Source organism: Rhea americana, unplaced genomic scaffold (genome assembly GCF_003343005.1).
Source record: "Rhea americana isolate MKP2758 unplaced genomic scaffold, rheAme1 scaffold_377, whole genome shotgun sequence".
Lineage (NCBI taxonomy): Eukaryota > Metazoa > Chordata > Aves > Rheiformes > Rheidae > Rhea > Rhea americana.
Window position 1 is genome coordinate 1 of NW_028186509.1, and position 20,532 is coordinate 20,532.

A 20,532-nucleotide genomic window follows, 5' to 3' on the forward strand; every position below is an offset into this window, starting at 1 on the left:
CTCCATGTCTCTCTTGTAGTGGGGAGCCCAGAACTGGACACAGTAGTCGAGATGAGGCCTCCCCAGGGCTGCGTAGAGGATATTAGATATTGTGAAGGTGAGAAGCGTAGAGGGTTGCACAAAAGAACTAAAATTTGTGAAGTATAGGTTTGCTGAGAGCTATTATGCATGATGGTCCCAATACCACTTAAATGAGTTGGAAATTGTTTAGACTGTTGAATTTCTATGAGCTCCACACTTGTTCTGTTTCTTTTGTTCTTGTTTCTAATAAGTATTTGTGATGGGGGTCAAGCTCAGAGACTGGGTTAGATGGACCTCTTGATCGGAAGCTATCCTTAAGACCAAACTGAGACAGTTCACTGAGAGATGATGTTAAAGAGTAAATTCTCTAATTAATTTGCTAGACAAATAAAATTGCAAATAATGTATTCCAGAAGTAGATACAAATGTGAATAAGACTTGTTTAGTTAATGCCAGTTATTGAACAAGTGCAAGCAGATCATCAGCTAGTATAACCTGATTCACAGGAGCACATTGGATTACCCTGGATCTGATGTCAGTCTGGCATCTGAAACAGCAGAAAGACTGTCAATAAATTTAGTGCCAGCTTGGCTTTGATACACTTTTTCTGTGTACTGTTGCACTGCCACCTGGCCTGCCTCTTTAGCTCCATGACAGCAGAACTCCATGGACTCTTCTGTCAGGATGCTCTTCTCTGGCAGCAGCTCAGTTTTTCAGTTCTGGGTCACCTTCACAGAGAAGCAAGGAAACTTGGTGTTTGAGCTCACGTTTTCTGAAGCATGAGGGAGTTCTGCAACCTGGAATCAAGATCAGTAGAGAAGAAGCTGGAAGAGAACTAGTATTTGTTAATCTACGTTTCCCAGAGGATCTCCCTAGAACATGCTGAGACCTCATAAGTACTTGAGACAAGCTATGTCCAGTGAAATCAAGCTCATCTTGGCCTTTCGGTGACTAGGCCCCATAACAGTAAGGGTAAACCTAGGGATGCTTTGGCACACACTCTTCATGGAATGTCCAGTTTCTGTCAAATACATCATTCTTTTTAAATCAGAAGGGGTGCCTGTGGGTATGTTGAAGGTGGATAAAATGAGTTTAAAACAATGAGCTGTTGATGTAGCCATTGTTGGCAAAGGATATACACTGATCATGGCTCTTTGGCAACAAATTTCTGGATATGGTGCTCTGGGCCAACTTCAAGCCAGTGTGAAGAGTTTTATTCTTTAAGGGTTCTTACAGTAACCCAGTTCTTCTATCCTTCAGAGCTCTCTTACCGTTGACTTCAGTGGAAGGACCTTTGGCTAATACTGAGTACTTCTGAAGACAACACCTTCATTAGAGCTTTCTAGGTACATCCTATATCTCATATGAAGTAGATTTTGCAGAAGAGTCTCTAGCAACTTCTTAGTTGTGTAAAAATATTGAAACTAAACGAGAAACATCTAGAATGTGCTGGAATAAAAAGAGTGTTTTCCTAGGACATTTTGTTTTACTCTTGTGTAATTTGTCCTCCAAGCAGAAATTGATTGGGGATGATCATAAGAATGTAGTCAGAGTATGCAAGGATGCGATGAGAAAGGCTAAGGCCCATTTGGAATTAAATGTGGCAAGGGATGTCARGGACAACAAGAAGGCCTTCTTGAAATACATCCGTAGCAAGAGGAAGACTAGGGAAAATGTGGGCCCACGATGAATGGGGTGAGGGCCCTGGTGACGAAGGATACAGAGAAGGCWGAGTTACTGGATGCCTTCTTTGCTTCAATCTTTACTGCTAAGGCCAGTCTTCAGGAACCCCAGAGCCTGAGGGTCTGGAGAAAGGAAGACTTTCCTTTGGTCAAGGAAGACCAGGTCAGAGACCTTCTAGGCAAACTTGACATCCACAAATYCGTGCGCCCTGATAACATGCACCCAGGAGTGCTGAGGGAGCTGGCAGATGTTGTTGCTAGGCCACTCTCCACCATCTTTGAAAGGTCGTGGAGAACAGGTGAGGTGCCTGAGGACTGGGAGAAAGACAGTGCTACTCCAGTCTTCAGAAGGGGCAAGAAGGAGGACCCAGGAGACTACAGGCCAGTCAGCCTCACTTCCGTCCCCGCAAAGGTGATGGAGCAGTTCATTCTGGATGTCATCTCTAAGCGTGTGGAGGAAAAGAAGGTGACAAGGAATAGTCAGCATGGATTCACCAAGAGGAAAGCCTGCTTAACCAATCTGATAGCCTCCTCTGATGGACTGACTGGCTGGGTAGATGGGGGAGAGCAGTGGATGTAGTCTACTTCTGGAAGGCTTCCAACGCTGTCTCCCATGACATCCTCCTAAGCAAGCTCAGGAAGTGCAGGTTAGGTGAGTGGCCAGTGAGGTGGATTGAGAACTGGCTGAAAGGCAGAGCTCGGAGGGTTGTGCTCAGTGGTGCAGAGTGTAGTTGGAGGCCTGCGACTAGTGGAGTTCCCCAGGGCTCAGTGCTGGGTCCAGCATTGTTCAGCTTATTCATCAGTGACCTGGATGAAGGGACAGAGTGCCTCCTCAGCAAGTTTGCTGATGATACCAAACTGGGAGGAGTAGCTGACACACCTGAGGGCTGTGCTGCCATTCAGAGAAACCTGGACAGCCTGGAGAGCTGGGCAGAGAGGAAGCTCATGAGGTTCAACAAGGGCGAGTGCAGAGTCTTGCACCTAGGGTGGAATAATCCCATGCACCAGTACAGGCTGGGAGCTGACCTGCTGGAGAGCAGCTSTGCAGAGAAGGACCTGGAAGTCCTGGTGGACGACAAGTTGACCACGAGCCAGCAATGTGCCCTTGTGGCCAAGAAGGCCAATGGTCTCCTGGGGTGCATTAGRAAGAGTGCTGCCAGCAGGTCATCGGAGGTGATCCTGCCCCTCTCCTCAGCCCTGGGGAGGCCTCATCTCGACTACTGTGTCCAGTTCTGGGCTCCCCACTACAAGAGAGACATGGAACTACTGGAGAGAGTCCAGCGTAGGGCTATGAAGATGATCAGAGGGCTGGAGCATCTGCCCTACGAGAAAAGGCTGCGAGAGCTGGGCCTCTTCAGCCTGGGGAAGAGAAGACTGAGGGGGGATCTCAGCAATGTCTACAAGTACCTAAAGGAAGGGTGTCAAGAGGATGGGGCTAGACTCTTTTCAGTGGTGCCAAGCGACAAGACAAGAGGCAGTGGGCACAAACTGGAACACAGGAAGTTCTGCCTGAACACGAGGAAGAACTTCTTTACTGTGAGAGTGACGGAGCACTGGACTAGGTTGCCCAGAGAGGCTGCGGAGTCTTTTTTGCTGGAGATGCTCAAAGCCGCCTGGACGCGATCCTGTGCAGTGTGATCTGTGTGACCCTGCTTGAGCAAGGGGCTTGGACTAGATGATCTCCAGAGGTCCCTTCCGATCTTAAGTGTTCTTTGATTCTTTGACTAAAAGCATCACAGGAAAGAACTATGTTAGTACAGGTTTTGACCCCACTTAAGCTGTTATGAGACTGCACCTCATAGGGTTGTAACATATTCTTCAAATGTTCTAGCAGCCTTCTCTGCTAGATAGAGAATAATTCCACACAAGGTTGGTCTTTATAACCTTCCTTTCTTACTAATCACTGCAATTAGAGACATGCCTCAACATTCTCTTTGAAGAATGATTCTCTTATCTGATATTGATACACATATTGCAGTGGTTGTCATCTTTTTTGTACTTGTTTCTTCACAACACTACGGAATCTTGTCAAAATAGCCCATGTCACCCAGGCCTTTTAATGCTAGAGGTCTGACACAGTTCTACTGCAACTGTACCGTTAGAAGATCCTACAATAGTAGTTCTAAATCAATAGTTTCAATTCAGAATATCCACTGAATAAACTTCTTAGGAACTGATTTGAATCCTGAAGACAGGCACCTGCCAGTTTGCAACCAGTCAGCACAAACTGAAATCTACCAATGAGCAGTCTTGGGAAKTCTCCAATGGAATAATTTCCTGGCAGGCAGCTATTCTTAAAGCACTTAAATTAAGAAGAAATAGAGACAAAATATCAAGTTGTCAACACACTGATCACTCAGAACAAGGACACGTCTGCAACACAGCAGAAAACAGCCCAAAATGTGAGCAGTTAAGCAACAAAAGGGACTGGAAGTTTTCCAGTTACACACCCATCTGGCAGGGTTTGCAATAGAAGCTCTTGCTTTAGTTTTAGGCTATTTTCCTAGTGCTATTGTTGCATTTTTGTCCCTCCTGCATCAGCTGGAAATGGAATCTCATGAGTTCTGACAATAAGAATTCCTGCCAACAATCCTTTTTGTTTCTTTTACAGAACACTTTTATAATGCATATGTGTAAGAATTTCTCCCTTTTTTTTCAAATTTGTAAAATGCTCCCAGGTCCCTTCAGATACTTAAACCAAGTTAACATCACAAGAACTTCTGTTGTTATTAAACCTCAAAGAAATTGGTGCAGAGTAAAACTTCAATACAAGCTCTTTGAGCAGCAACTAAATTCAGCCTACGAGGCACTGACAACTCACCTGCCGACAGAGACTGCCATAAACCCCAGGACGGGCCCTGCAAAAGCTTTTTAACACAGCAGGACTGAGTTGCTTCACGTAGTCTGGACTCCAGACAGTGCTGCTCACATCAGGTCTAGGCTGGGAGAAGGGTGGTCCAGCACGCAGGCTGCACCACCCATCATCAGCTCCTACCCCTGCCAAGAGGTKCAGAAAGGACTGTCTCTTCAGTTACAGACCTGGACACAGCAATRCCATGTGAAGTCCAGTCTTCACCACTGCAGAAGGCTTTCTGTGGCTGCAGTAAGTCAGGCTATCCCCTGCTGACCTGTGAGACTGGGTGGCACAGAGAAAAGCAGACAGCGCACTGCTCGCTCTGATCTAGGGGCAGAAAGAAGCATACTTCCTTGTGAGAAGATCAGAAGCAGATAGTGCTGCAGTATCCCAGTATTTCCTGAGATAACACATAACACATTGGGGATAGATACACATAACAGCATYGGCCACATGAGCGTGCATTCAAGAGAACGGTAATGCCCGAAAAGCTTGCCTTTTCTCCCTCTGCTTCATCCCTTTAGAGCAGCAGCACTAGAGAATGTGCTCTTGTTGTTACTCCTAGTTAAGAAGTCAGGAAAATCTCCAACTTCAGTGACAACCCTTAAAGCTACAAAAGGAGTAAAATGCACTCAGATAGAAATACAATGAAACAAGAACCACCAAGCTTTTGAGCTATACAATTTCAAAAAAAAAAAAAAAAAAAAAAAAAAAAAAAAAAAAAAAAAAAGAAAAAGAAAAAGAAAAAGAAAAAGAAAAAAAAAAAAAAAAAAAAAAAAAAAAAAAGTTCTGCTCCAACATTAACGAACATATACTCAAAAGAAGTGGTTGTGGAAAGCAGCATGGCATGACTTCCACTGCCAAGACAATACACAGTCTTGAAACACAGTAATATACATATATGGAATGAATTGTCAGGGAAGTTTAACTCCTGAAAYAAGTTTTATCACCATAAGCCGAAGAAAGTAGTTTCTGTAGCAGTTTACATGATTTTGCAAGTTACTGAAAAAATTTCATGTTGCAGGTCTCCAAGTATCAAATTAAGTATATTTATTATTACAGTCAGTATCAGTGGAGTCCAGCTCTACAGAAAGCAAAGAATAAAACTGACCTCAAGGAAACAGATAATACAAGCAATTATTATTTTACTTTATTTGCACAGGTAACAGCCACTTAATTTCTAGTGAACATGATCAATCTAGAGTTACTGTTTCTTTTGCACATTCCTGGGATTCTGATGATGTTTGAACCTGACCAAATTCCGCTCCYAAGGAGCCTCGGAAGGGTTCCCAGCTCTTCACAGCATCTACCTGGCAAAAGCTCTCCACTTCCAACTGCAATTTGGAAGACAGAATTGTGTTCAGGAAGCAAGCAGCTTCTGCCCATCTCCCCAGATGCCACACGTCACTTACAATGATCACATGGGCTGCAAGGAGCCAGTGAAGAAAGGATGCTGCACATGCCAAAAACCTGGCTTTYACCAACATGCCACATTACAGCCAGCATGTGAAAGCAGAATGAACAATCAGCACACACATATCTAGCATGAAGTCAATCAATCTTCACATGAATCATCTGGAAAGTTCATGCTGAAAGTCTGGGAAGTCCTATCTTAGATATTAYATTGAAAGGCAGTAATAAAACAATGAGACATGAAATTAAGACATACTTCTAGCATCTGCATGTCTCCTCTCACAGATATTTTTCTGAAGAGAAAGAACAACACCATCATGCATGCATCTGTAAAATTCATCTTGAAGGTGGAGCAGAGGAAATAAGAACTTTAATCTGTGGGTGTGCCTCTACGGTGGAGTTAAATGAGGCATTTGGCTACTATGTCTGCATAACTGGATAAATTTATCCCAGGCATGTGGGGCCACACTTAAGAATCATAAATGAGTTACTATAGTCTCATGGGTGTTTCTTTCCTTTTGGTATATGAAATTTTCTTTGTTCATGCTCTGGGCTTTCTGAAACTCACTATTCCTGCGAACTGCAGAACTCGCTTCTCCTGTTGCAAAAAGGAGAAGCCAAGGGAAGGTGCTGGAGGACTTCAAACTCTTGACAATTATATAACCTGCATTTTCATACTGCAAGTTTCAGCCTAGACTGCCTGGTGAACCAGAAAGTATGTACCGAAAGCACCACTATATCTGTATCAGATACTGACTGCAAAAAGGGGAAGAACATTCTCCAAGCATTGTTGATAACTCCTCTGTGAGGACATCACTGGCAAGCTGTCTTCACCACTGGAAACAACAGCTGCTTACCCACCCAAAGCTACTCTCTGCAAGAGACATCCACTGATGCCATCAGCAACAAAGTCCCAGGGTACCTCATTCACTTTATTATAATAAATGAGAAATGCAGAGCCAGATTTTCACAAGGGTATATAGTAGCCAAATCAAAATAAATGTTTCTTGTGGGATTTTCAAGAGTGCTGATTCCCGCCGATTTCAAATGAGACAGTCTGTGGGAAACCTTTAAGATCCATTCAGCATCTAGCTGATCTAAATGCATCTTAAAGATTATTCATAACAGCAGACACAATTTAGAACAGAATTCAGCTCCAGCATAGCCTCATCAGCAGTTCTCCATAATCAGGAGAAAGACTGTATTTGCTCCAGTCAAGAAATACATTTAGTTTTAGAGAGAAAAAGTAATATACAATAAAAATAAACCATCCTGTGCTTGTATTACGTCAGGCTCAGTCTGAGGGTTTATTTTCCCTTGGAATACAATTACAAACATTATACAGATATTTACCTATCAATAATTACCAGAAGTTCTCCAACTGTCAAAACAGATTCTGCTGTCATCCATCACCYATGCTCTCCTGCAAAACATGACTTCATCCAGTGCTTCTTACATCTAACTCATTCAAATGTTGTATTTCTGAACATATTCGTGCATCTGATAATAAATCCCCAACATGCTGTACAAACTTAGGGGCAGGAAACTACTGTGAACAGTAGATGTTCTGTGGGAATCTGAAGAAGAGAGCCTGTTATGAAAGAGAAGGATCCCTGCAAGAGCTTCCTTTTTTATTAACCACACACATGCAAAACCCACATTGATGCTGAGCCAGAGGTTTTTTTTAGTTATGATTTACAAATATAACTTGCAGGTGACCAATACGTGAAAGTACAGCAGTTCCAAAAAAAGCAACTGTTCCAAAGGGTTAGAGACAAAAGAAGTAACTTTTAAATGAGCTATAGAATACTCTTAAAAGTGAGCTCTTTTCTACTATGAGACAGAAAAAAATGGCATAAAACTGAAATTTTCACTTGCTTAACTTATTCTGTTTAAGAGTGTGACAGACTGGAAAATTCACTGCAGAAGATAATGRTGCTAAATGTCTTTCTCTATTTCTTACTTGATCCTTTAGGCATTTATAACACAATTTGTTTCACTCTGCTGTCACTTGTTACATATACGCAATTCTCTGTATTGTGCTTCTTTACTTTAGAAAGTGACTAAAAAGAGAAGTAAACTTACCATGGCTGTGGTAAATTCAGGAGCCATTTCTGTATCACACATCCTGTTCAGAGCTACAGAAATGCAAACTGCCGAAAATAAAGCAGTCAAGGGCTTCCTTCTGTGTTACTCTCAAAAAGCATTTATCTAGCTTCATTCTTTTTTCCTTACTGGAGAATATATTTTAATGTTGTCCTCTCATACAGCTGTCTCATGTTTTACATCTATACCAAATTCAAGAGACCACAATTATTTCATAGCCTGCATTTCTCCAGCTGTTTTCAAGTGCAGCACACAGTATTCTATTACACTGTTGCATCTCACCCAAGCACCTCTCTGATACCACTGGGAGATTTAGTAAATAAGCACTGCAAGTGTGTATCCATAATACTATTTGCATTAGAGCACCAGCTGGAGATTTATACCAGCACCAGCTTTTCTGTACTCAGAGCATCCCTGCTAAAGGCTCTGCAAGCCTCTAGGCCTGAGAAGAGCCAGGAGGAAACGCCTGCTGGGCGGCAGAGCTACAAAATGCTAGGAGAGGCCACTCACAAAGTTTGAAACAGCACTCAAGTCTCCTAGTCAGCATTAGCTTGATATTACTACCATGCTCATAGATAAACTATTGGGATACTAACCTTCTACTCACCTCCTGACAGGTAGTCTATCAGAAGTTACGCACAGTATCAATATTGGAATCTAGTTACAAAGTTTACAGCTAACCCAGAAATGGAAATATTAACTTGTGAATATGCTGTTTCAAATCCCATAACTTCCTCATGATTTAAAAAAGTTCTCTGATAGCACTAACTATGAACAGACACAAACTTTATACTAGCACTTTTTTTTCCCCAGACTTATCTTTACCTCTTTAGTTATACATGTAGACAACATTGAGGTGCYTTCTAATAAAATAATGTTCTATGTTGAAGATACTCCATGCATTTGTTTTAGGTTTCTATAGCAGAATCTGGAGCTCAATAGCCAAATCTAAAAGGAGCTTCATAACCCACCCTTCTTTGAACCCTATTTAATGATAACAACATATGCTATGTACTCAGATATAAAGATTCTGTGCTGTAATACCTAACTCCCCATACACACACACACACACACACACACACACACATCTCTATTTCTTATAGTCTGGCTGTAATCATCAACTCCATTCTGTACACCATCTGCATTAAGTTACTTGGTATTTCTTGCTCCAACTCATCACTCAGAACACAGTGCTAAACAAAACAAACCCTCTCATCTCTTTCAACATGAATGAATTCCACAGGCACTGCTACTAGATTTGTTTGCTTGATTGTTTTTTTAAAGCAGTTGCCCTTGACTCTGAAACTGGACAAGAATAACGCATCAGGATAATCTCTCCTGCTATGTAATAAGAACTATTATTTTGTACAGTGACTCTCTAAGCATGAAACTATAGAAAGAGTACAGTAATTCTGCAGCAAACGGGGGGGTGCATCCAAATAGTAAAAAAAATGTGATGGATGCAAGTGCTGCATATTYGCAGGAAGAATGCACATTTCAAGTGTCTGACAAAACTCTGTTAGTGAAATTAAAAAAAAAATCAGGAAGTACAGAGAATGAATTGGTGAAGAAACTAACTGTTTTGAAAGAGAGGCAAAGTGCAGTGGAATAATACACACAGTTACTTTTTCTCTGGTACATAAAACAGCTAACACTGTGGGAAGCATGCCTTTTTGTACCAGGGAAAACACTTCAACTTCTTGAAATCAAGAACACCAGGGATTTTTTTTTTAATCACTTCCTTTGAGTATAAGAGGAGAGTATGCATTGGTGTGTCACAATCACAGAACTTCCAGGAGACTTGTATTAAGGCAAGAAATATTTTTTTTTCCAAGGTCTAAAGGGTTTAGCATGCTAAATAAAGGATTCTTGAAATTTAGCATCTCTAAAGGCAAATTAGAAGAAAATATAGGAATGCAGATGAGTTCGGGTACTGCTTTACTGGCATGCTGGCACTAGCTTTCTAGCCCAAACCTACATGAATGCCAAAAACACTTACGCTCAATTCCAGAAACAGTGATACGAAGCTAAATCCATTATCTGCTATTTGATGAACTCTATTATCTTACTTAATCATTGCTACTATGGGAATTATCTCAATAGCTTCACACAACATGGTTAGTACAAAACAATATTGCAGGGGCCACTGATCCATGAAATATGAGTGTAAGAAGCTAAAGTAAAAAAAAATCTTAATGTAACAAAACAAATAAAATTACAAGGAGATATTTGTATGATAAGCACATCAGTCAACATGTTTAGCTTTAGAACAATCTTAAAATGAGTGACTGCACAGATCTGAAACCCCAGATGCTCCTTAGTCATTGACTTTGTGATGTTTCTTATCTTCCATCAGTTCCTCTGTAAGATTGTACACAGAATTTGCAGAAAAACTTGATATATTGTGCTTTTCACTCTCACAGAATTATCATTCTTCCAAAAAACTTAATTTTACTAAATAGGGGGTGAAGATGTTCTATAATCTTGCAAGACAGACAACGAGGCAGAACATACACCTGACCACAAGAAGCAAATGGTCTGTCTGTCCATGCACTATAGTCAGTGCATGTGTCTGCAAAAAAGGGTGCAAAGTACACCAGAATATGACAAACTGCTCCTAAGATTTCTCCCCAACTCTTCTAAATTGTATCTATTTTCCCTCAAAATACGAGATTTCTAACTTACTTAAGAAGGAAGAGCACAATTTTCACCTTTAGACTACTGTACTATATAGATTGTTCCAAAAACCTCTCTATATAAATTGGCTTGGCTTTGACACTTGTACACCACTTATTTTGCCAATYAACTGAGCACTCACCCCTAATTCATCCTGTGCTTTAAAAGCAATATAATTTAAATGACAGATTACAAGTCAAATGAAACATTCCTTTAAGCAACAAGGCAAAAATGGGTATAATCCTAAAAGCCTGTGTGAAAAACTCCCCTTGACTTTGAGCATTTCCCTCTTAGGAGGGATTTACAGGAACAGATCTGGTAACTCAGATCAACGATTTATGTTTATTTTTCCTTTATTGTCCTTGTTACTTAAAAACAACAACAACTTTGTTCAATTAGTCCAGGATGCACTCGTTTCTGTATAATACCAAACGACTTTAAAAAACTGCACAGAAAGCAAATCATCCTAATTGCAATGTCCTAAAAAAGATGATGTGAAAGACTAAATGAACTGCTTACATAAACCAAACAAACTATGACTAGTCTTGTGCCATTCCTTTATGGCTGAATTTTCAAAAGGAATTGAGCATTAAAATGGGGGGGGGGGGAAGAAAGAACATGTAGATCTGGTCATTTTAATATACAGAAAAATGCACTGAAACTACAAGTAATAATGGTTGTAGTAATATGGTGTTGTAAAAGTTACTGTCTACAGCATTATATAGTTAGGTTTCTCTACTTCACTGCTTGCTCGCATGTCTTTAACCAGTTGATTCTTTAAATATTCCTGAACCTTATGGAAGTGAAGCKGAAGACAGAGACCTGCAGCTGAATACAACTGAAAAAAAAATCTTATAATAATATTCTCTTTAGGGATAAAATAAGCCCCTGAGATAGCTGGTCAACTCCAGATACATTGAAATTTGCAAGAAATCAGACTAGATTTTCTCTTCTCACCTTAGTATCTAAGTGGAGGAAAACACAAGAAATGCTGAAGTGTCTTATTTTTGTCAGATACTTTTTTCAAAACTAATTAGAGCTGATTTAACATCTGCTTCCTATGAATCATTTTTTTTCCAAAAATCAAGAGGAATTTAAACCGCACAAGTACAAACGTTAGAGCAGGTCAATTCTTAACTATTTGGTGCTGAAATGGTTCAACTATACATAACAAAGACCTACTACACTAGTCATATGCATTGCTAATTATGTCTCAGCATTTAAGGACCATTAGTTGACTGAAGCTGGCAGAACAAGATTATTAATAGGCTAATCTACATGAGAGCGGATGAAGAGTATTTACATCCAAGATTAGATTTTATTTAATACTTCTTGAAGTTCTCTTTGAAGTAGTGAAAGGCACAAAGTAAACCTACATCCAAGATCACTAGGAGTTTGGACCATGTTACATAAAGTGGAAACAAGATATTAAAAAAGGAGAGACTGAAAATGGACAGATATATTATACTAAATCTACTGCCACCCCCCCATTACAGCTGACTTGCATGCATTACAGGATTTGAGAGGTTTTATGTTTCATTTAATTCAAAGTTACAAGCTTGCATTTCCAAACCTACTTAGTTCTTGTAAATCCAGTAAGAGTTGGTCACTTGAATAAGAGTTACTCAGTTTTAAAGTATTTGTAACAATAAATCCTTACTTGATGTTCAGTCATGCCATAATATTTTCATGCACAATATTTTATTTAAATAACATAGCAGGCAGAAATTCTTTATTTGTATTACTACTATCATCGTCTTCAGTSACTGAAAGCACATAGCAAAAGGCAGGACAGTAAGTGGAACAGGGAGATAGTTGGTATTTACTTGCCACCTAAATATACTTTTTGATTTTTTTTACCAATTAAAAAAAAAAAAATCTGTGCAAGAGTTACACCCTTCTCTCTATTTGCATTCTTCAGCTGACATATCTTCAACTTTTTTATGCTGTCTTGTTCCTAAACTGATGGCTATTTTTTACTAGCTTAAAGTTTCTGGAGAACAACTAGTCCTTAAAAATACATATTGTAAATAAAATGTGGTAGGAATAAGAACATAAGTATGAAAACATTCAGATTTTTCTAGACCCAAGTTCCAACCTCAAAGTCAACAGCACAAAACATTTTTTGGATAACAGCAGGTTCATGACTCCTCAGCTCAGACTGTACGGCGTACACCAGAAGCAGACACAAACTTGTTCTTATGTCCTGTTCTTTTCAACGCAGAAGCTGGATGTTCCTCTCAGTTTTTCTGCATGTTTATGGGCTTTGCTACTAAAGCAGAATGGCAAGGTATTTTTCCCATTTTGCAACACTTTGATTAAGTTCTCATAACCAAACAGTACTGAAAGAAAAAGCAATGYTTTCACACTTAAACAGCTTGCTCAAAAGCTACTGAAATAAGCAATGYCATATTACATAAGTGCGCAGTTATGTAGTGTTGTATGCCAGATGCCTACTGGCAGAATTAAAGGGGCCCACTTTCAAGTCAAATCTCCCSTTACAAGAAAAGCCTCTGTGAACTACTTAGACCCAGCCCACTGTAGAGTCCCGAGTGCAAAGACTGAGATAAGCAAGTACCAAAAAAAAAAAAAAAAAAAAAAAAAAAAAAATTACACATAACCCCAACTCTGTGAGCTTGTTACGATAGGGCTTTCACAATGAAACAAAATGAGACCCTCAGGTTTTAACTGCCCAACAACTAACAGATGTCAGGATTTTTACAATCTCTCCACTCTGTATGGGGAGAGTGAAGCTCTATTCCTTCCTATTTCCATTTCCTAGCATAGCTTCTCTGACTTCTGTATATATTAACTCTCAAGGCACAGTGCTTTAAGAGGCACGACGTATCCRAAGCGACTACATGCTCCAAAGCCATCCGTCTCTCAATGAATTGAAAGCAACAGYCCATGAGGCAAAGCTTTCGGAGTTTCAAAGAAATGACATGCATATGCATGTTCATGCTGAAGAGTCATTTGTGGAAACCACCTACAATCCAGCCAGATTCTTTTTTTTTTCCTCCTCTCCTCCAAGAGTGAAGAAAACTACTGTATTAGCCAAAACTTTTAAAGTGCCCATTTGACAGTTATTCCACACACRCAAAAACACACCGCACAGTAGGCTTAAAATTCTGGGTCAAGTCAAACTGCTGCTTCTATTTTTTTAAGGTAAAAAGATGTTCATTTAATATTGTGATTTTTAAAGTCTTTACGAATCTAGTAAGCAACTGTTGTTATCCTCCATTTATCTTATGTATCTGTTAATAAGAAAAAATACAACACTAGGAAGTTTTGGGTTATTATTTTAACAAATGGGATGAGGTAAATCATAACAGACAGTCAAGCATCACCACAGCTTCAAATCAAGGAGCTGTAATTTTATTGCTAGGAAAACAGGCAAACTGAGGTGAGAGGATGCAGCATAGGGATGTCGCTGCCAGCTGACTGGATCAACGCACTTGGTTCCACCAAGTKCCCATCCATCATAAACCTTTTATGCAACTAATATTTGAAGTACAAACTTCCAAGCACAAAAAAAAGTACACAGCGTGTCCCAATCATGCTGAATCTACCGTTTAAAGCTGCTGAGCCCTTGCAGCAACTAGCCACTTCAACTAGCCACTTGAGCATTTTGGCAAAAACCTGACCCCTGTGCTTTGTTACGARGATCGAGAGAAAACGGTCAGGTCGTGGTTTATGCACAAGCAAAAAAAAATAACAATAATAAATCATAAGTTCTTGCAGCTCTGACAACTGCTGATTCAAAGCACGCTTGCTGACACAGAGTTTCTTCTCCAAAACACATTAGCGGGGGATGGGGAGGGGGAGGAAAAAGTCCCTGGCATACTCAGGCTGCTCCGCGCAAGCGGACTGCCCGCGGGGAGCTGCGGAGGGCCGGGAGGTGGCGGGGGGACGGCGGGGACAAGCCCCCCCACCCCGGGCTCCCAGGCCACGGGCGCAGCGCACCTCCGGCCAGGCAGGCGGGAGCCCGGGGAGCGGCGACAGCGCGGGCGGCRCCTCACCTGCGTTGTAGAAGCGGTCCAGCACCGCCGTCTCGCCGAAGTCGAGCTTGCCGAAGTGCAGCGTTTCCAGCGTGGCGCCCACCACCTCGCACGCCTCCCGCAGGCTCTGCAGCGCGCCGCTCTCCGCCGCCAGCAGCGGCCCCTGGCTCGCCTCGTTGATCACGTAGGTGACCGCGGTCCGCCGCGCAGCCTTGCCCCGCGCCGCGATGCCCGCGCAGGCGGCGGCGGCGCCCTCCTCGCCCCACGCGGTGCTGGCCGGCGGCGCAGCCAGCTCGGGCAGGAGGCTGCGGGCTCCGCCGTCGGCCCCGTGCGCCCGCCTGCCGAGAGCCTCCTCGCAGGGGGGGCCGCCGCCCGGGGGGCTGGGCACCGACAGGCTGATGATCCCCTCGCTGCTGTCACTCATCCCGGCGGAGCCGCCGCCGTCGCCCCCGCGTCCCGGGCTCTGCTGCCGCCGCCGCCGCGGCTAGGCGCATGCCGTGCTGCGCCGCCTGCCCCGGTCCCGGCGCCCCCGCGCGCTTCTGCCGAGCTACCGAAGGGGAGAGGCGGCCGGGCGCAAGCGAGCGGCTCCCCGCTCAGAGGCTAGCAGGGGCTGCCGCAGGCAGGGAGACGAGCGCAGCCTCTCCCGGCGCCGGCCCCGGCCGCATCGCGCGCCGCTCCCTTCTCCCCCGCCGCCGAGCGGCGTCACCTGCCGGCGCTACCTGGCGAGCCCAGCCCGGCAGCGCGGTCCTTCTCCCGCCGCCGCGCCTCGGCCCCGAGCCTCTCCGGGCGAAATTACTTGGCCGCGGGGAGGAACCACTTGTGGGACTGCTATTAGGCGTCCCCGATTTAGCCGAGCGACAGCTGCAAAGCTACTCGCGGCTCGGGCAGAGGCGGTGCGCAGCCGCTGCGCTCCTCCTCCCGCCCCGCCTCCGGCCAGAAATAAAGCAGCCCTCGCCAGCGCGCCAGGGGGGTTGGCTGGCTGGGCGGTCGGGCGCGCCCCGCTGCGGCTCCGGGAAGCCCATTGGCGGCGGCGGGTTTCGGTTAGGGCGAAGCGTTGCGAGGAGCCGCGCTGGGCAGCGGTGATTTTTGCCTCACGAGGACGGAGGCGGAGGGTCCCCCTTTCCCGGGGCGCCGCCTGGTCGCCGCCCCCCTCCTCCCCCACCGAAAGTGGCGGGCGCGGCCGGCGGCGGTTGGGGCCGGGCGCGGGCGGTTCCGGGCTCGCGCCAGCCCTGTGGTAACGGCCTGCGCGGGCGGTTGGCGCGGGGGGAGGGGGCGCGCGGAGCGTGGCTTTCACCCCGGCGGCTCTTTCCGCGCGGTGTTCCGCATAGTTTTATTTTTAATACTGCTTGTAAAATGAACCTGTGTCGGGCAGCTCAAGTGTGCTCCTGGCAGTGCTTTAAGCTAATGGGTTCTGGTTTTGAGTCCCCCAATGCTAASAGCCGCTGAGGCGAAACCGGCCATGACTTGCCTGAAGTTTTGATATGTGCTTTTACTAGCAGATGTTAATTTAATTTAARTAAACCCGTATTTGCCTAAAGCTGTCATGTGTAATGACTCCCGTGCTCCGAAGAGCCAAAGGGAATTTTGCCATTTACTTCAGGATTGCTCCTGTTGATCCGCTTTCATGATACACAAGTCTTAACTAGACTGTCAGGGCTCAGGGGTAGGTGAGCGGCTTTGTGTGTTTGCACAGAGTTGAAAGTGTTGTCAGGATTTAACAATCATTAACCCTTGTCTTCTACTTTTCTTCCTGCTTAAGCCTTCCTCTCTTTGTGTTCATGAATGTCCTCAAGTTGACTGAAGGTTTTGTGGCTGCTTTCCAGCAGTACCCGGCCCGTACTTCTTACTAATAAGTGCTATACTTTGGGCTGGAAGGCTAGTGTGTATTTTGATTAAATATATTGTGGTGTTACATTTACGTGGGACTTGCCTTTCATTAATGCTTTGGCATTTGATATTTAATAAAGATTTCTTCATGGAAAAGCAAACCAATCTGAACAGTCAAGGAAGAGGAAAAGATCTCTTAAGACTTGAAATAATACGTAATAATACATAATATGAACACTAAAACTTAAAAAATGCTTGAAACTTGCACATTGTTTGCAAGCCAAGAATGGATCACTGAGAAATTCAAAATAGATTTGAAAAGGCTGAGAGTTTTTCAGTCTGTTTCTGAAAAAAAACACATCGAAATCCTAATGATTACTAAATTTTCTTTGGATTGGGGAAATTATATTAAGTAGATCCGGGACAAAAATTGAGAAAAAATAGTTCCCTACATATTTATAGTTATGTTTATTTGTATTGTCAGTAAGTCCGTCCCATTAAAATTCATCTCATTAAGACTAAATCATCTTGTTGGCACTGATCCTGTTCCTGTATGGTTGTTTTCCRTGACTTCTGTAGACAGAGGATCAATTCGGGGCTAATTAAGAAAGATTAGTCACTGCAGTACCTTCAGTAGCCCTGTTTGCTTTTGCGTTGATCAGTCCTCTTTTCCAAAGAGATATGCCTGGCATTTGCTTCTGCTGATAACAAATGGGTAAATGGGGTGGGAAGCTAAAGACAAATTTACAAGTAAAAGTTAATATTTACTAATCTGCCATTTACAGTAGGTTATTGTTTCTTGCTACAGTCAGCATGGCAATCAGTGTTTCTCTAAATAATGTAGTTTTCCACAAAACACAGAATCAGTGTTAATCCATTCAACACTACAGTTACATCACATTACAGGAAGCTCAAACAATATGTGTCTGTGGTGTTCTCTAGAACAGCCCATGTTTGTCAAGCGCAGAAGGAAGTCATGGACTGAGAAGAAGGAAGACGCGTGCTATTTCACTTAGCACTACTGACTTGTGAGCCTTACTTCATTATTAATATCTTGTCGATTCCATATTCAAGATACTTTTTTTTTCTATTGATTTGTCTGGGAGTGAGGTTGGACCCTTACTGAAAAAAAACCCACTGATTAATAYGGAATAATAGACACATTGTCTATATTTTTTATAAAGGAAAAGCATTTTTTCTTAGTCTGTTAGCTCCTTGAAGTGAGCAGTCATACATTTAGGCACTCTTCAGTTTGGATGTTTGATTAGGGGATGATCATTCAAATGATTTTTTTTCTTTTCTTTTTTTTTTTTAAACCAAAGCAATAGCCTATTTGTTATTAGAAGTACACTTGCAACTAACATTTTTAGTACCAAGTATCAAATATGGCCTTGCTCCTACTTTGATTTTTTTGATGGCAGGACTTTTAACAAGCAGTTAGATATAAAACTGTTGAAATAAGAACTCTTTCTTCATTATATGCTTTTATAGCAATAAATCGTTAACCTCTGGACTTAACTAAATTGTAATTTTAACATCCAAGACTTTGCTGATCTTACTAGTTTCAAATATAAATGCAATTTTTGAAGAGTGACAAATAGCATATAACAGACACCACAGATCTGATTTATTCACTCATACTAGTAATAAAGAATCAAGTCAAAAAAGGGTAGTTCCTTTGGATGTGTTCTGAYTTATAGAAATGAAATCTAAAATACACGTACAATGAAAAAGACTCTGTCTAAATTACATTTTCAATGTATTACAGCCTTCAGTGTCCAGCAGGGCGGGGAGAAAAAAAGACTAATACGCCCATTGAATTTTCTTGATGGTTATTGGGTTTTAAAATGGATGCTAAATTTCATTCATATTTTAACACCTTCTTATCTAACAATAGGACAATATACAGAAATGAAAGATAAGAGATACACTGTCAATGTTTCACTTACAAGCAGGAAAAATTTTGCAGAAGCAGAATCCAATATGCTTGAGTTATGGGTGAAAAATGGGAGCATATAAAGAACTTGTGGATATAAAAATCCAAACGAGATCTTGGAAGTAGACAAACTAATCCTGTTCCATGTTTAGAACAGAACTCTTGCAAGCAACTAGGTATGATTACTGAAATAARCAAATTGTTCTTAAAAGTTAAATCTTCTGCAAAATGAAAGTTAGACTAAGTATATCATTGTAGACAATTAGAGGTATCCTTTATGTTGAATATGGAGAGGGCAGTATTTTGTTAAAAGGGTGCCAGCTGCCAAGTTAAAAAAAAAAAAAAAAAGTACATCTAGAATGGGACTGCWTATGTAAAGCAGTACTTAAGTACTAAGAAGCAAATAAATAGAGACAGGTGGTCATTCTGCAGGGAGGCAGTTGACAGTGTCACAGTAATAATGTGGCAAATTCACCTATCAAATGATGGCTTGGTCCCCACAAATGCTAATCGGCTAAAACCGATGGAGCAATATGGGCACATAGTTGGGAATGGCTATTTCGTCAGTCGGGACTGACGAACGAGCCCCTGTATTGTGAAACAACAGACCAACTGTGGTGAAAAATGTGCCCCATGCTTCTTTTCCACATGGCAAGTCTCACACTTCTTCCTAAATCTCCCCGTCTTTCTTCTTCCCTTACAGTGTATTTCCCTCTTCTTCTGTTCTTTTGATCTCCCAGAAGAGTCTCCATGCTAACTGCCTTTTCCTTTTACTAACCTCACTTTCCCCATGTGATTCTGAGCCTTTTCCTTCATACTCACTTCTGCAGCCTCCTTTGTCTTCCCTTACCCCAAACTTACTTTTTTTTTTTATTATTTTTTTTTAATTTTCACTATTGCCTGTTTTTGCAACCTTACTATGAACCTTGAAACACTAATGCTTTTCTTCAGGCTTTGACACATAGAGCCTTTTTATTACATAGGAATTTCACTTGCAAAAATCTCTACATTTCCATTAGTCTCTACAGTTGATTAGTCAGTAAGAACTCACTGTTGTAAAAGAAAATCTTGATAGCATGAAACCGAATGGCTGTGTAACTAGAAGGCAGAAAAAAGTTTCCTGCAGTCCCTGAGTGTTTTAATGTTTTAAATTACCAGTCCTCATAGCTAGGGGAATGATTTCTCCAGTAGAAAAGCTCTTTTCATAATTTCTTTCCTTACTTGGACTWGAGCCTTCCTGATAACTGTTTCAGGCAACCAGCAAGCTTTGTAAGGATTTTTATTTGCAGCAGYGATCATTACCAGCTCAACTCACACCTAAGTTAGCTGTCAACCAGCARGCTGAGGAAATGAAGGAGATACGTCTGTAACAGAACAGAGCTCAGCAGACTGGAAAGAAGGTGAACTGAATGCAGAGATACTGCAATAAGCATCACAACTACTTTAATGCTAACAAGGAATGTGTCTTAGGCAAGTGACTGCAGTATAAATGTAACTAAAAGCTATAGGCTCATTAACTGGGAATTTAGTTCAATCAAGTGAGATTGAGTTAGGGAAAAAAATTATATTGTCAAGGAATTCTTTTGCAAACTGTGGGATACCAATTTTTAAGTGGAACATGGCTGCCATCTACTGATGCATTCTGGATACTTTTTATTATTAATCTTTGCTGAAAGGGGCTGGCTGTTGCTGGTGCCCTTCATGTTTCTTAAATTCAGCTCATCTGGTTCAGGAGAAACTATGGTCATGTTTAGCAGTTTTGTTTGTTGAACCTTTCTCCCTGTTGTAAAATATTTTTTTCTTTAGTTGTTAGTGTATCTACCTTGAAATTTCCTATGTAAATACTTGCCATATTCTTTTGTGTCCTGATCCTAAACATCTTAAAAACCAGAATTCACAAGTTTTTCTGTGAAAAAAAATACTTAGGGAACTATTAAAACAAAATAGGTCCTGCTTTCAGGATTTCCTTGTGACTCTCTTTCCACTTTGTGATATTTACGTCTACAAGTTTTTTTCTAA

The 20,532-nt window shown here is 42.0% G+C and overlaps 1 protein-coding gene across 1 annotated transcript; it reads right to left on the minus strand.

Moving 5' to 3' along the window:
- Positions 1-13,828: 13,828 nt before the first annotated feature.
- On the minus strand, positions 13,829-15,649 carry LOC146591308 (mitogen-activated protein kinase kinase kinase 15-like). The gene is made up of 2 exons (XM_085313105.1): positions 14,772-15,649; positions 13,829-14,006 (listed from the first exon to the last, which is right to left on the minus strand). Exons 1-2 carry the CDS (start codon positions 15,172-15,174, stop codon positions 13,999-14,001), a joined length of 411 nt encoding a protein of 136 aa, XP_085169231.1. The 5' UTR covers positions 15,175-15,649; the 3' UTR covers positions 13,829-13,998.
- Between the last annotated feature and the right edge of the window lie 4,883 nt (positions 15,650-20,532).

Bases quoted from the DNA above. Each gene is read 5' to 3' on its own strand.
- LOC146591308 (XM_085313105.1), bottom strand. From the start codon at position 15,174: ATGAGTGACAGCAGCGAGGGGATCATCAGCCTGTCGGTGCCCAGCCCC.